General features: G+C 35.2%; 1 protein-coding gene across 1 annotated transcript in view; it reads left to right on the forward strand.

The window, feature by feature from the left end:
• Positions 1–15,104, forward strand: part of IMPG2 (interphotoreceptor matrix proteoglycan 2) — an 86,621-nt gene that overhangs the window by 28,504 nt on the left and 43,013 nt on the right. The window contains exons 6-9 of the mRNA XM_059164294.1: positions 870–952; positions 7,158–7,319; positions 11,243–11,301; positions 13,368–13,388. Of these exons, the coding sequence (XP_059020277.1) occupies positions 870–952; positions 7,158–7,319; positions 11,243–11,301; positions 13,368–13,388 (325 nt within the window). The remainder of the gene's footprint in view (positions 1–869; positions 953–7,157; positions 7,320–11,242; positions 11,302–13,367; positions 13,389–15,104) is intronic.

The raw sequence follows: 15,104 nt of genomic DNA on the forward strand, positions 1-15,104 counted from the left end.
AGGTTTCTCTTTCCTTATGTGTTGTTCAAGAATCTCAAGAAGAAGTAACTGTGTTTTCATTTACTCTATGGCACTATGTTGTGAGTACTTAAAGATATTTAATTATTAAGTCTAATAAAAATCAGAAAGCTACTTAAAACAAATGTATGACCTAAAGAATTACTTTAAGGCAAACACTGTAACCACTACCTATGTCAGCAGCGCCACCATTTGTCATTTGTCCTGAAAGTTTCTCAGAATGAGGATTTTTCAGATTGTATTCTGTGGGGTACTTTAACATGTTCCTTTGATCTCTATATCTCCTATGAATTGGTAGGTGCTTTCTTCATTTTTAATTTTTTTTTAAAAAATTTTGTTTCTTAGAAATTTCAAACATTGCAAAAAATAGAATTATACAACGAGGCCAGCTTCAACAATTATCAATTCATAGCCAGTCTCCCAACCATCACCCACTTCTCCTGTCTGGTGGTATTTTTTCTTTTTTAAATTAACATATAATTTATTATTAGCCGCAGGGGTATAGGTATGTGAATCATTAGGCTTACACACTTCACAGGACTCACCAAGGTGCTATTAACTTTTTTCAGTATCTGTCCCCTTTAATAGATAGCTCTTTAAGGAAAAAAATTTTGTCTGTATCCTTAGCAATTGCTTAGTGGCTGACATATTCTAGGCTCATTAAATGCCATTGAATGAATGAATGAGTTATATTCTGTTCTAGGAGACTCTATGCAAATGTGTCTTAAGGTTTGAATGTACTGAATTTCCAGGATGAAAAAGCAAATGACTTACAGAAATGGTTTTGAAGTCAGATTGGTATTTCCTGATATGATTCTGAATTCATATACTGACTTTGTTTTTCTACTCAGGTGCTGTTCTCAGTGCTCCATATCCAGAGGTGACTACCTCTGAAGGTACCTCAGAGAGCAGCAAGGAGAGGCCTGAGGAGAGTGTGAGTGATGCTGTGTTTTGTTATTTCATTTCTGACGTGGAGAACAGGGGTTAAGGGAGACTTATATTCCATTGCCAAACTACACAAGACTTCATGTGGTTTCCTTTACGGAAATATTGTGGATTCTAAAACCAGTGTATTAAAAAGAATCTAAAAATCCTTGGAGAGCCAAATCAATCTGCTTTGCAAGAGAGCTTCAAGTTGTAAATGAAATGACTTGGAGCCTGGAGAATTGTCATCATGGTAAACTCACTGTCTCTTGTGGGCTATGTGACATAATTTACCATGGGGTTTTTGCCTATGTTCTTCTATCCCATAATAGATCAGGACTTAGTCTTCTCTTCTTCAGAGGAAAAGGGTATAGATTTTATGTAGCTGAAAAATCAAGAAATACTGTGCTTAATAATGATGCATTTAAAAAGAGTTTTTTAAAAATATTTTTTCTCTTTTTCTTTTCTTTCTTTCTTCTTTTTTTTTTTTTAAAGATTTTATTTATTTATTTGATAGACAGAGATCACAAATAGGCAGAGAGAGAGAGGAGGAAGCAGGCTCCCTGCTCAGCAGAGAGCCTGATGCAGGGCTCGATCCCAGGACCCTGGGATCATAACCTGAACCAAAGGCAGAGGCTTTAACCTACTGAGCCACCCAGGTGCCCTGAGAAATGTTTTTTTAAAAGTACTAAGGCTGCCCAGGAAGCTGGAAATATTTTGTTAGAAATTTTGTTAAACATGAATTACTAAAATTTGGGGTTCATAATTTTAGATTACTTAATGTAGTATAAACTATGATTGAACACATTCACTAGAAATGTCTAATTTAGTTACCTTTTACCTTTTCTTTCCAGGTTAGACATTTTAATTTATATGAAATGCAGTTAAGTCACTCCACTCTGCCCCACCACTTTCTCTGTCACCTTATAAGGGTGGTAGTAATGTGGGATCCATGAGTGGATGCTGGAATCCATACATTCACCTTCTATAAACTTTCTCCAGAGTAGATGGCACTGGGAAATACTGTCATTCAATAAATATTTATGAATGAATGAGTAAAAAGTGATCCTGTGGTTCTGAACTTGAAGCAAAATAGTTGTGGGTTTAGGTCTGGAAATATTCATAGAATGAAATAGAATTCCCTGTAATAGAAGTAAAAGACTTATATACAATCAATTGGAATATTAATATCCAAAAGAGAAGACTATTTGAAGCCAACTTATAGAATGAGTAAGAAAACAAAACAGTATAGATCCCTAACAAGAATTAGATTGCTTGTATGTCTAGTTCAAGATGAAGCCTAAAGCTTCACTCTTACAGTTCAGATTTTTCCCTAGTACATTTTCCATCTGCTGTTATAGAAATGATATACTTTATTTCTGTTTTGTTAGTAGTTTCCCTATAAGTTATGTAATATATATATTATTATGTGTAGTATTTATAATATTTATATTATATATATAAAATATTTATCCTGGAAGTTACCCCATAAGTTGTAATGTATAATCTAGCAAAATTTAAGTTTTTCAAAATCTTCATCCTTATCTTAAGCAATGCAAGAATATTAGAACATTGTAATTCAAATAATCACCCTACTGCTTTATATTCTATTTTTTGATATTTTTTTCTTTCTTTCTCTCTTTTAATTCTTTCTTTTCAATCCCACAAATTAGATTGTATTATATTTGTTCTTTTTAAAAATTAAAAAAAAAAGATTTTATTTCTTTATTTGGGTGAGAGAGAGAGAAGCGGGAGGAACTCAGGGGGAGTGACAAGCAGACTCTGCACCAATCTCAGAGCCCCGAGACCCTGATGTCATGACCTGAACTGAAATCAAGGGTCAGATGCTCAACATTGGATGCTCAACAGGCTGAGCCACCTGGAGTCCCTATATTTGTTCTTTCTTTTTTTTTTGGACTGTGTTATATTTGTTTTGGATAAAATCTATTTTACATTTACATGGAAGTTTATTATTTTATTTTCTTAAAATTCTTTTTTGCACTTTAGATCTATCTGTTAGGATAATTTTCTTTTGGAAATATATACTCTTGATATTACTTTAGTAAGAGTCTCTCATTTGTTCATTTTGAGATTTTGATCATCTGAAAATTTCTTTATTATCTCCTTATTCTAGAAAGAAATTATAAATCTGTACTAAATTCTAGACTGAGGATTTTTTTTTTTTTTGGTCATGTTTTTATTTCACTATATTCTACGATTTGTTGTTGCTACTGAGAACTGTCAGTTCAGTTGTTTTTCACTTGTGTATCAGTTTCCCTCTGGCTGTTTTCTTTGTCTACTTTTAAGATCTATCTCTGTCTCCTCTCTGTCTATATACATCTAATCATAAGACGTAACAGCTGAACGTTTCTTAGAATTTATAGTACTTGTAAGGCTTTACATTAAGGAAGTACAGCAAATCCAAGGCAAAATAAATAATTATACTCCTATACCCATTTTTTTGTGAAATACTATATATTATACCACCATATGTGCGCGCGTGCACACACGTTCGTGCACATACACATGACTTATATATACTTTTACATAGGTACACTATAGTATGTACTATAGTATATATACTACAAATATATATACTGGTATACTATATGGCATTTGGCATTCTGCAGTTTCACAAATGGTATAGGAGAGATTCTTAGCTATTATCTTGTGTGCTAGAAACTCTGGCCTCCTCCTTTTCCCCCTTATGTTTGTTAACCACTCTTTAATATTTCTATTTCTTTGTCTCTCTGCATTAGATTCAGGTATGTGTTTCCTAATTCTTCAGGTACCAGTTTACTAATTCTTCCTTCAGCTTAGTTTGATTTGTTATTCAAATTGTCTGTTGAGTTTTCAGAATCCTTGCTTTATGGGGAGCCTTTTTTTTTTTTTTTTTAAATTGAAGTATGGTTGATACACAGCATTACATTAGTTTCAGGTTTGTGGCGTAGTAGTGATTTGACAAGTCTGCCCTTATTCGATGCTCACCACAAACGCAGCCATCATCTTCACTATTATTTGGGGGTCTTTGATCTGACCTTTCAACATGTACACACCTTTTACTTTTTATCCTATCCCTTTGTGGTATATAAAACTAAAGCCTAGATTACAAAGTATCAGGGGATATACCATGTATTCACACAATACTCATTCACGTCTCTGGATTTTTCTAACCTGTTTTTCCAGACCCCTTGGCATTTTCTTTACTTTCTTATAAACCAGCTATGCCTTAAAAACTTTTAAAAAATAATTATTCATCACTTAAGGTCTTCTGTAGCAGCAAAATTACTAAGGATATTTCTTTTATAATTGTATGGCAAATGGAGTCTCTGTTAAGCAAGATAAAAGTTAGCAAGATAAAACTCAATATCAAAAATGCAAAGTTTTATATAAAATTCCATAAGACTAAGAGTTTGTGTTGATGTTAGTTTCTGTATGAATCAGTAGTAGGATGCAGTTACTGGGGTGAAACTAGTAAAGCTAGTGTAATTTTAGGTTGCATTTATAGAAATACAGAATCTATGATAAGGGAGGTGGTGGTATCCTATCATATTTTAATTGATCAGACCTGACTTGTGTATTCCACACTCTAAGGAAGGTATCAAGACCCTGAGAAATGTCTGGAGGAGAAGATCTAGAGAAGTCAGGGAAGTTCTGATAGGTGGTTTTACTCATTTGAAGGGCTCTCTTGTGACTACAGTTTTTATATGTCTTAGATAACAGAACAGATCAGTGGTGGAGCTTATAGGGAAAGATATTTGGACTTAATATTAAGAATTTTGGGTAGAAGAGGATGAAATGGGTAAAATGTGTCAAAAGATATAAATTTCTAGTTATGAAATGAATAAATCATGGGAATGTAGTGTATATCATGGTAACTATAGTTAAAAGTATGTGTTGCATATTTGAAAGTAGTTAGGAGAGTGGATCTTGAAAATTCTCATCACAAGAAAAAGAAGTTTGTAACTGTGTATGGTGATGGATGTTAGCTGGGTTTACTGTAGTGTTCATCTTGCAATACATATGAATATTGAATCATCACATTGTACACCTGAAACTAATGTATGTTATATGTCAATTATACCTTAATAAAAATGCCCCCAGATATGAGTGCCTGATAATGTGCCAGTTACTCTTTCAGGAGGCATACTGATGAGTAAACAAACAGTATAATTACCTTGTGCTATGTGCTATGATAGGGTAAATGCAGAATGAAATAGGAGAACATCAGGAGCATTGGGTCAGTTTTGAGGGGCTCTTCTGAGAAGTTTTCTGGTGCGGGTGAGGTCTGAGTTGAGGTTGAATAGAAGTTACCAGTAGAAGAGAAAGGGGAAAGGTCTTGGCCTGAGGTCTCAAAACAAAGGGAAGAGTACTACTTAGGCCAGAGAGAATTAGCACATTCCTCAGTCTACAAATAGGAATTTAGCTTGGCTGGAGAGGATAGTGAAAGGTGCGGGGGTGGGGGGGGGCGGGGAAGGAGACGGGGCTGGAAAAGCAAAACAGGAACCAAGTTGTAAAGGGCAAAGAAGAAAGAAAAAAAATTGAAGAGCTCTCCAAACATGAGAGCTTTTTTTTGTTTGTTTTGTTTTTAGATTTATATCTTTATTTGAGAGAGAGAGAGAGATAGAGAGAGATAGAGGGCACTAGGAGGGGGCAGAGGCAGAGGGAGAGGGAGCAGCAGATGCTCCACTGGAGCAGGGAGCCTGATGTGGGGCTCCATCCCAGTATCCCAGGACACGACCTGAACCAACACAGATGCTTAATTGGCTGAGCCACCCAGGTGCCCCAAGAGCTTGTGTTTTGTTTTGTTTTGTTTTTGTTTTGAAATGTAATGGTCTGCCTTTGAAGATCAGGACTCTCATCAGAGCCATTTAAACAGGATGAGTAACCATTTGTCAGGGATATTCTAGAGAGAATTCAGGCATCCAAAGGAATAGTAGGATCTTTGAGGTTCTTTCCCAGTCTGAAATTTTGAAGGTCTCTGATTATATGATATATCAAGGATAAAAAATGATACACTGAAAGAAAGTCTCTGTAGTCTCTTCCTGACTCTGCCATTGTCTTGCCAGGACCCCTTAGGCTAGGAAGTCTTCCATTCCAACCCCTTGTGTATCACAATGGAGGGTGGATTAGCTCAAGTATATCTTCCACATAGCAGTTCTTACGGTAGTGTTGTAGTAGTGATATTTTCTTTCCCTCATTCTACATTTACTAATTGGAATTCTTCTTTAAGACACTGTTGTCGCTTCCCATTTATTTATTAAATCATGTATTTCTATCAATATGAATCCATGGATACTTATTTTATTCTTTGGATTATAATCCATTATTTATTTTGTTCAAATTGTTGGAGCTTTGGCCACTAGAAGACCTGGATTTTAATGTTACAGAGTACAAAAAGATTATTGATACAGTTTCAACTTCCATGTAGTCACTAATCTTTAAGAAACCACAACTTGTTGAATTTGGTGTACTATCTAAAAAGAATCTCCACAATTATTTGAAAAGGTTGTTAATGTAATTCTCCCTTCCCTAATACTTTTCTTCATGTATTTCAACTAAAGCAGTGTATTATAACTGATGGAATGTGGAAACAGATACGAAAATCCAGTCTTCTTATTAAGCCAACCAAATTAAAGAACTTATAAAAATATAAACAGTGTTACTCTTCTCATTCATTTTTATTTTGCAAAATGTTTTTCCTTTCTATAGCATGAGGAATGTATTATTTTTTAAATGAATTAATAAATATTTTTAAAATTTCCCCTTCAATTTTTTGTCTGATAAATATCTATGGATAAAATCCACAAAAACCACATTTCTTTGTGTTTTGAATGATTTTTAAGAGTCTAAACGGGTCCTAAGACCAAAAAGTTTGAGAACAATACTCCTAGGCTATTTTTAGATGATACTATTAGCATAGTCAACTCTTTTTAAACTCACAGATAATGTGATAGAAAATGGTCAACTTTGAAGGTTTTCTGTCTTTCCTTGAAGTAGCCATTGTGTGTTCAAAGGAATGTACAAATGCATGGCAATTTTAATGTTTTCCTATGTCTTAAAGTCCATCCTATTAGTTCCAAAGTCAAATATTGTATAAAAGGTCATCATTAGAAGTTTCTTTTGACACAGTGTCTAATATGTACTGATCAGTAGATATTTGTTGATTTCATGAGTAAACATCGACATTTATTGTTTTTTCTCTAAAAATCCAGATTAGCAATGAAATTGAGAATGTGATAGAAGAATCCACAAAACCAGCAACTGAGCAGATTGCAGAATTCAGTATACACCTTCTGGGAGAGCAATACAGGGAAGAACTACAGGATCCTTCCAACTTCCACCACCAGCACCTTGTGGAAGAGTTTATTTCAGAGGTAGATGATTTTGGGTTTGTTTTTCCTTCTTTTCTTTTCTTTTTTCTCTTCTTTCTTTCCCTCCCTTCCTTCCTTCCTTCCTTCCTTCCTTCCTTCCTTCCTTCCTTCCTTTCTCTCTCTCTTTCTAATTAACAAGACACTTTCCTGGGGTTGTAAATTTCCCATAGTCACAAGACTGGTTAAAGGTAGGTTAAGGAATTAAGCTTTTCTATTTGCTTCAGAGGGCTGCGACTTAGCTATTTCTTCAGAACACTCTAAAAAGGTCACAGAAAGGCAGATGAGTTTATTTAATTGAAGCAAAATCTAACACACCTTTACCATCTGCTAACAAATAGATACTGTTTCCAAACTTCTGCTGCATAGCCAAAGAAGAATGTGTTCAATGGCATGGTTTTGACTTGACAGTATTTAGAGAAATTAGTATGTTTAAGGAACTACACACATTGTATTGTTTTTCTTGAAGGATCATTAAATTTAATTTGTTTTAATTTCCAATTAAAATTCTTTTTCTAAACTGAAAAATTTGGGGCAGTCAACACATAAGTACACAGTACCGAGTTCAAAAGGACAAAAGAGTATCTGGTGAAATGTAAAGTTCCCTCCTATCTCTGTTCTCCGGTTGGAGGTGTTTTTAAAAAGGTCTTTCTTTAAAGAATCATGCCTTAGACTATCCTGCAACTTTAATTTCTGGAAGAATTCTACATGGGACTTGAAGTCAGGATTCTTTCAGTCAAAAATGATCTGTACTTGGCCCACTTCTTGTGCACCTTTGCTCTGGTGTAGTAGGGCATTGAGTGCCCATCTTCCCTTTCTGTCCAGTGACAGGGCACAGCATTCCTTCCTGTTTACTTCTTTTCCTTCCCTCTTGATGGGGTTCTCCTCGCCTGAGTTTTTCAATTCCATTGCATTGGACTCATTTCCTTCCCTAGACACTATGTCTAGAGGAGAAAAAGAAATGTGCATCTCTCAGCCAAACAGCATCACTGCAGCCATCCGACGTAGGGCTTGTAAGCCAGAGGATTATTTTTCCTATCTGTGTGGCCAAGTTGCAAGGCTGTATGGTTTGTAGAAGAAATGTCAGCCAGGCCAGTGGCCACCTGGCATCAGATGTCTTAGATTAGCTGTCTGGTTCTCTGTGCTCTTGCAGTTAAGGAAACTTAGTGAGCCTGAGTGTTTAGATAAACAATTGCACTAAATGACTGTGTATTTAGAGGAAGTCTAAGAAACAGTCTCAAAAACATCTCCAGCAGAGACTTTATGAGGTAGATAGCTCTTGGCTTGAGGTGATTTGGGGGTCATGAAAGGTCTGGGTCTATCACGTAATGGTTTCTTTGGCATGTCTCTACAGCCCTGTCCCCTTACTTACAATGAAATGAATACCAACAGCCACTTCCTGTGTAAAGCAGCTGAGTTAGAGATTTTGTCTCTGAAAGGTTCTGTGTTTCATGCAGATTGAAGGGGGTCCCTCTAACTCTCTCCCTGCGGATTGCAGTTATAGGGACTGCTCCTTTAATATTATTTCCTAGGCAATAATATGGGAAGATATTCAGGGAAAAAGAAAGCCTGATTGGAGAGGATTGTGGTTCAGGAGCTATTACTTTTTTCTTTATGAAAAGGGTAAGATAAGCTTGGGACAACACCATGTATGATGTCAGAAAGAGAAAAGTAAGCAAGAAAGGTTAGGAGCATTGATAGCTGATGATAGCCACAGTATTAACACAGTGTCCTTGAATAGTGCCTATGGTCTAACCTGTTGCTTTCAATCTGTAAGCTCACAGCAACCATGTGGGTAAGGATCTCCACTGTACAAATGAGGCCAGGAGGCCAAGTAAATTATTCATAGTCATTTCAACCTCTAAGAGTAGAAAGGAAAATCAAGTCTCCTCCTTCCTTTCCAAGTGTTCCTTCCTTTATACCATATAGAATCACCTTAATTTTAGTTCAGGTGAAAAGTTAAAGTGAGCTTCACAGTTTTCCCAGTCCTGGTCTCAATTCTATAACTTTTTTATCGAGACGGAGGAAGAAGAGGCATGTAATTCATTGGGAAGAATATTGGCTTTGGTGTTAGAAAGATTTGGATTGAATACATTCTGATTTAGTTATTTACCAAATATATGACCCTGGGCAAGTTAGTTGACATCTATCTCAATTTTCCCATATATGAAATTGGGAAAACTTGTATCTCTTGACATTTCAAAGATGAGGAGTAATATTATAAAGCACCAGGCACATAGAAGTCATTTAATAAATAATATGTATTATTAATCTTGATGTTAATAAAGTGGAATGATTCTTCCAACTGGACAGCTGTACAGTAGCTAATTAGATGTGATGAATTAGAATACTTGTACGTGGTTAGACTCAAGAGATGATAAAACTCAAAATGAGATGGGTCTAGCAATAATAATAACAACAGACAGTTGTTTAACATTTTGCAATTAATGGAATTCTTTCAGGTACATTCATTTTAATCTTATGAAAACCTATATGCTTGGTGGGCAGGGCAGTATTAGTTCTATAAAACAAGGCTTATATGCAGTTATTTTGCCAGAAGAAACAACTGAGAAAAACTCATTTTTGGATTCCTGTCCTGCAAGATTCCATCTCCACTTTCTTCCTACAAGAATTATGGCATTTCTCTCTTTCCTCTAAGAGAATAAAACAAGGCAAATCATCATAAGTAAAGAGTTACTTGGGTTTGGATTCTTTATCCTTAAGACATTGAGATCTTCAGTGAGCCATTTTTTTTTTTTTTTAATCCCACTTTCCCGATTATATTAAGACTTGGTTTTAAAAGCAGATTCCCAGAGATGGCTCGACAGTCCACTAACAACTTCTTTCCTTATTCTGATGTTGGCTCCGTAGTGACTTATCTGCTGAGACTGTCACCTTCTGAAGTGTGGGCTAAGTGTTCAATGTTGTTAAAATATGTTTTTATGCATCACCGGACTATTTTTAGATTTGTAATCCAGTTAGCATTCTTTCCCTCTCTCCAGTCACTAAGCTCATCTTGATTTACATGGCTGGATTTTAAAGGCTCAGTGATAAAACTGGTTCCTGTAGATGTTTTATAAATTGATCTTTTAAAAAACAAAAGAGTTTATTTATTTATTTGACAGAGAAAGACACAGTAAGAGAGGGAATACAAACAGGGGGAGTAACAGAGGGAGAAGCAGGCTTCCTGCCAAGCAGGTAGCCTGATGTGGGGTTTGATTCCAGGACCCCAGGATCGTGACCCCAGCCGAAGGCAGACACTAATGACTAAGCCACCTCAGCGCCCCATAAATTGATCTTTTGGCCAGTTGAATTACCTGGTCAAAGCTTCATAACCTTCCTCATGACACCCGGTCAACAGGGCCTCTCTCCTGGGGGCTGAGCTTTTAGCTTGTGGACTTGGCTTGCAGTTCCCCTTGTCTGGTAGGAACAGGAAACAGATGCCATCAGATACTTCACACTCACAGAAAATGAACACATGACTGTTTGTCAGTGTGTATGCTGTGGCCAGATTTCTAATCCAAACAATTATATTTAAAAATGTTGTTAAAGCTTTTTTTGGTTGTTGTTCTTGAGACTAATGTGTTTTTTTTTCTACATTTTATCCCATAAGGGAAAAAGCAGTGCTTTGCCAGTAAGAAGTTGCTTTTCATAATTTGGAAAAAAATTAATATTAAAATACATTAAAACTTTAAAAGACAAAAATGTAAAAGAAAAATATGACAGTGTTGTGTTAAAAACTATTTTCTAAAATGGTAAGCTATTATAATTTTCTTATGTAACTTTCTGCCTACGATGTATCTGTATATGTATATAAGCTTCTACTAGTTATAAACAGTGCATTTTATAGTCAACTCTTAAAAACGGTATTTTCTATGTGCTTTTCCACATTTCTACATAGCTATAAACTTTATTTTTATTTTTAACAGGTTGAAAATGCATTTACTGGGCTACCAGGCTATAAGGACATTCGTGTACTTGACTTTAGGTAAATAGATTCTAAAAATGTGCATATTTAGTAGCACTCTTTATTTCAATGTAATATCTTTTTGTGTTTATTATGTATGCTCTAAAAACAAATAAATGTTGTAATTCAATACTATTTCTGGTAAATGTGTTTTGTTAATGATAGTTTTTCAGGAGAGGAAACTGAATTAGAAAAAGGCAAAAGAATATATTCAAGGAGACCTACTAGATCTGTTGTTGGGCAGATAAGAACTTCAGAATTCATGTTCCCAGCTTGCCGTTGACAAGTTACGCTGCTTTTCCTTGGCAATGAGGGGAGCCTGAAGTCACATTAGAGATTATCTTGGCTTCCTACTAAATCTTGTCAGTGTTCTGCTGAGGTGACTTTGACATCTTACTGTAAGGCCATTCTGGAGGGGATGCATTTGTCTTCATTTCAAACATAACAGTTCTAAGTAAATCAGAGGCCTCTTTTTAAGACATCTCTTCTCTGCTTAAAACAGCATAATACTTGTCAGTGTTTTCTGAGTGAATGCTTTGTATCAGGGACTTTATATTCCTGAGCTAACTTAATCAGAATAAATATTATTATTAATACTCATTTTGCAGAGAGCAAACAGGTTTAAAAGGATGAAGTATTAGCCTGAAGTCAGAAAGTTTGTAAATTAGCGGTGGGAGAGGGATTTTGACACCTGGTTGCTGCCTTTACAGCTCTTACTCTTAAACCCCATGCCAGACTCAGTACTGGGAAGGTTTGGAGCATTTGGAGAATAGTTGTGACCCAGCTGTTGCATTCAGGGGAGCATGAGTAAGGGAACCGTGTAACTTCAAAGCATAATCTCCATTGGGCCTACATCTTACCTTTGGCATATTCTCTAATCACAACTTCGGGGTTTACCAGAAATACTAGCAAGCACTTACATAGTAGTTACAGTATGCCAGGATCATATCTATATAACTCATTTATTCCCAGCAACCATGCTATGAGATAGTTATTAGTATCTTCTTTTTTTGTTTGTTTGTTTGTTGTTGTTGTTCCAATAAGGACACCAGAGCACAGGGAATTTCAATAATTTACCCAAAGACACTCAGCTAGTTATCTGTGCAGGGCAGAGGGCAAGCATGGTAAATTGACCCACCACCTACTCTCATACCCTGACCTGTCCCCAGTTCAACCTTAGCACTTCTCATAGAATACCGCCTCCAGTTTGACTAAAGCTCATAGGAGAACCCAAGAATGTGAAGCCCTTGAAGACCTCTCTCATCTGGCAGCACATAAAAGGCAACATGGCCTTTGGAACCAACTTCCCTGGGTTGAAATCCTGCTTTTGGCACTTCTGGCTGGATGATTTTAGATAAATTACACATTTTAAAAGTTTCATTTATGTAAAAAAGAGAATTTACTATTAATTCTGATTTACCAAAAATACTTTTGAAATGCTGGGTAAATTATGTAGCTTCTTTGTTCCTTAGTTTCTTTCCTGTAAAATGGGGACTCTAATGGTCCTTAATAATCTTAATGACGATTCAATGAATGAATGAATGAATTTTTATAAAACACTTAGCACAGTTTTCTGGCACATGGGAAGATCTATTGTCTGCTACATAAAATAAATAAATATTAAAGGCCATACAATACCCTGTGTTCAGTCCTGACCTTTCCGGGTCCCTTAGTATCTTTCTGTATAACATCCAATTTTCTTTTATTTTAAATTACATGACACATTGTCTACCAAAAAAAAAAAAAAAAAGTTTCCTAATTTTGCTAAATACCAGCAACTGGAGTTGTCTGCGGATCTACTGAAAAAAAAATTATTTACAAAGAGAAAACCTTATATGAATGGTTTAAAGATAGTAAATATTGTCAGTTTAAAGATAGTAAGTTGTCGGTTTTAAAATAAAATCTGGTCTCCCCTTTTGTTTGCTACTTTCAGTGTACATCAGTTTGTCAACATCTAATACTAGGCAAACATTTTGATTTAAAGAAACATTGTAGAGGAAATAGATTAAGAACTTGCACTTTGATGAATGATGTGACAATTATAACTGTCTTAAACTCTACTTAACATGTTCAATTTTTATTTTCAGGTCCCCCAAGGAAAATGGCAGGTAGAGTACTTTTTGGTACTTTTCATACAGTCCACTGATTGAAAAGATAGTTTAGAAAATTCGGTAGCCCTAGGTCCAAGGGAGCATGGCTCAATTCTTTTATAACTTTCAAAATTAGCATCCATCTCCTTACAGATCGGGGGTTGGCAAACGTTTTTACTTAAGGGTCAGTTAGTAAATATTTTAAGCTTTTTAGGCCATTTCTTCTCTGTTGCAACCACTTAACTCAGCCATCAGATGAATATAAATATAGATAATACACTGAAAATGAATGAGCATGTCTATATTCCAATAAAAATTTATGGAAACTGAAATCTGAATTTCATGTAATTTTCACATGTCCAAAATATTGTTCTTGTTTTTATTTTTTCAACTACTTAAAAATATAAAATCTGTGAACTCATAGACCCTGGGCTGGATTTAGGTCGAAGGCTGTAGTCATAGACTGTCATAGACTGTCGCCTGTTAAGTATTTGAGTTACACTTAATTTAAAACAGGAATAAAACCCACCAGTAATGTAAACACTCTCAAGGTACTATGTCTGTCATTCAATAATATAATCAAGTGTCACTTTAAGTGGTATATGAGAGGGAGAGAGCTGATCTCTGTTGTAGTTTATTTGCAAAAACAGCTGCTCTCTGGAATTTCTTAGAAAAGGCATAATATAAAAACATAGTCAATACCCTTTCTGGAGGTTGCTTGTCACTTTTGGTTTTTGGATTCAAATTTATTTAAAATTCATTTTCTCTTACAAGATTGATATGTTTAAATAGAATTCATGAAGCAAATTTATGTGTAAACTATGGATGTGTTTAGACATACAGTAATACTACCTCATCGTAATATTTTTTATTTGAAAAAAGCTTTCTGACTTCCTCATTTTTATTTATGTTATTTAAGTAAGTGTTTACTAAGTGCCTACTAATTGGACAAACCCTATACCTACAAAAATTAATAACTCGGTTTATTTCCTCTAGGAACACAGAATCTAATGAAAAGTGCTTTCAGAGATCTGTCAAATTACTGGTTCTTTCTTATTTTTTCATTTTATTTTCTTAATATCCCCTTGAGTAGTGAAAATGAGGATTAATATTCATTCTCCTTCTGGAAGTGAGGATATTTTGCCCAAGACCGACAAACTGATTTGCCATAAGTTATATAACTAGGAGGTTTCAGATATTTTGACCAAGATACTCAGAATTTTGGTTTCTGTATTTTAAGTGTATGTAAACTGTTTTGTGTGTATATGTTATAGGTATATGTGTTGATGATCAGTACTCAACCGAAAGGCCTGATTGTTTAGTTGTTGCCTTCCTGGCATGATTAGAATATTAAAACAACCCAAACTCTCATGTTTAACCCTGAGATTTTTGGTCAGGGTTATGAGAGTTTTTGGTCATGTTATGACCAAAAGAATGATATCCAGTGACTGAGTGCTAAGTCCTCTATAGGGACACAGATACCAATATGAAGATATTGGATTTTATGAGAGAATTATTAACCTAGGTTAACAAAATTGTTCAGTATTGTCAGTTATTACCCTGTTGATGGAATTGATTCCTAACATTTTGGTATACTTGTATTCTGGACTGTGGATGAATAAATGTGTGGCACAGAAATAGTCTATTTATATAATACATAACCACTCTCTTTCTCCCTCTCTGTAAGCATTTATATCCATATGGAATTTTCTATTTGCTTTGTACCTCTCCAGG

This window comes from Mustela lutreola, chromosome 2, assembly GCF_030435805.1.
Source record: "Mustela lutreola isolate mMusLut2 chromosome 2, mMusLut2.pri, whole genome shotgun sequence".
Lineage (NCBI taxonomy): Eukaryota > Metazoa > Chordata > Mammalia > Carnivora > Mustelidae > Mustela > Mustela lutreola.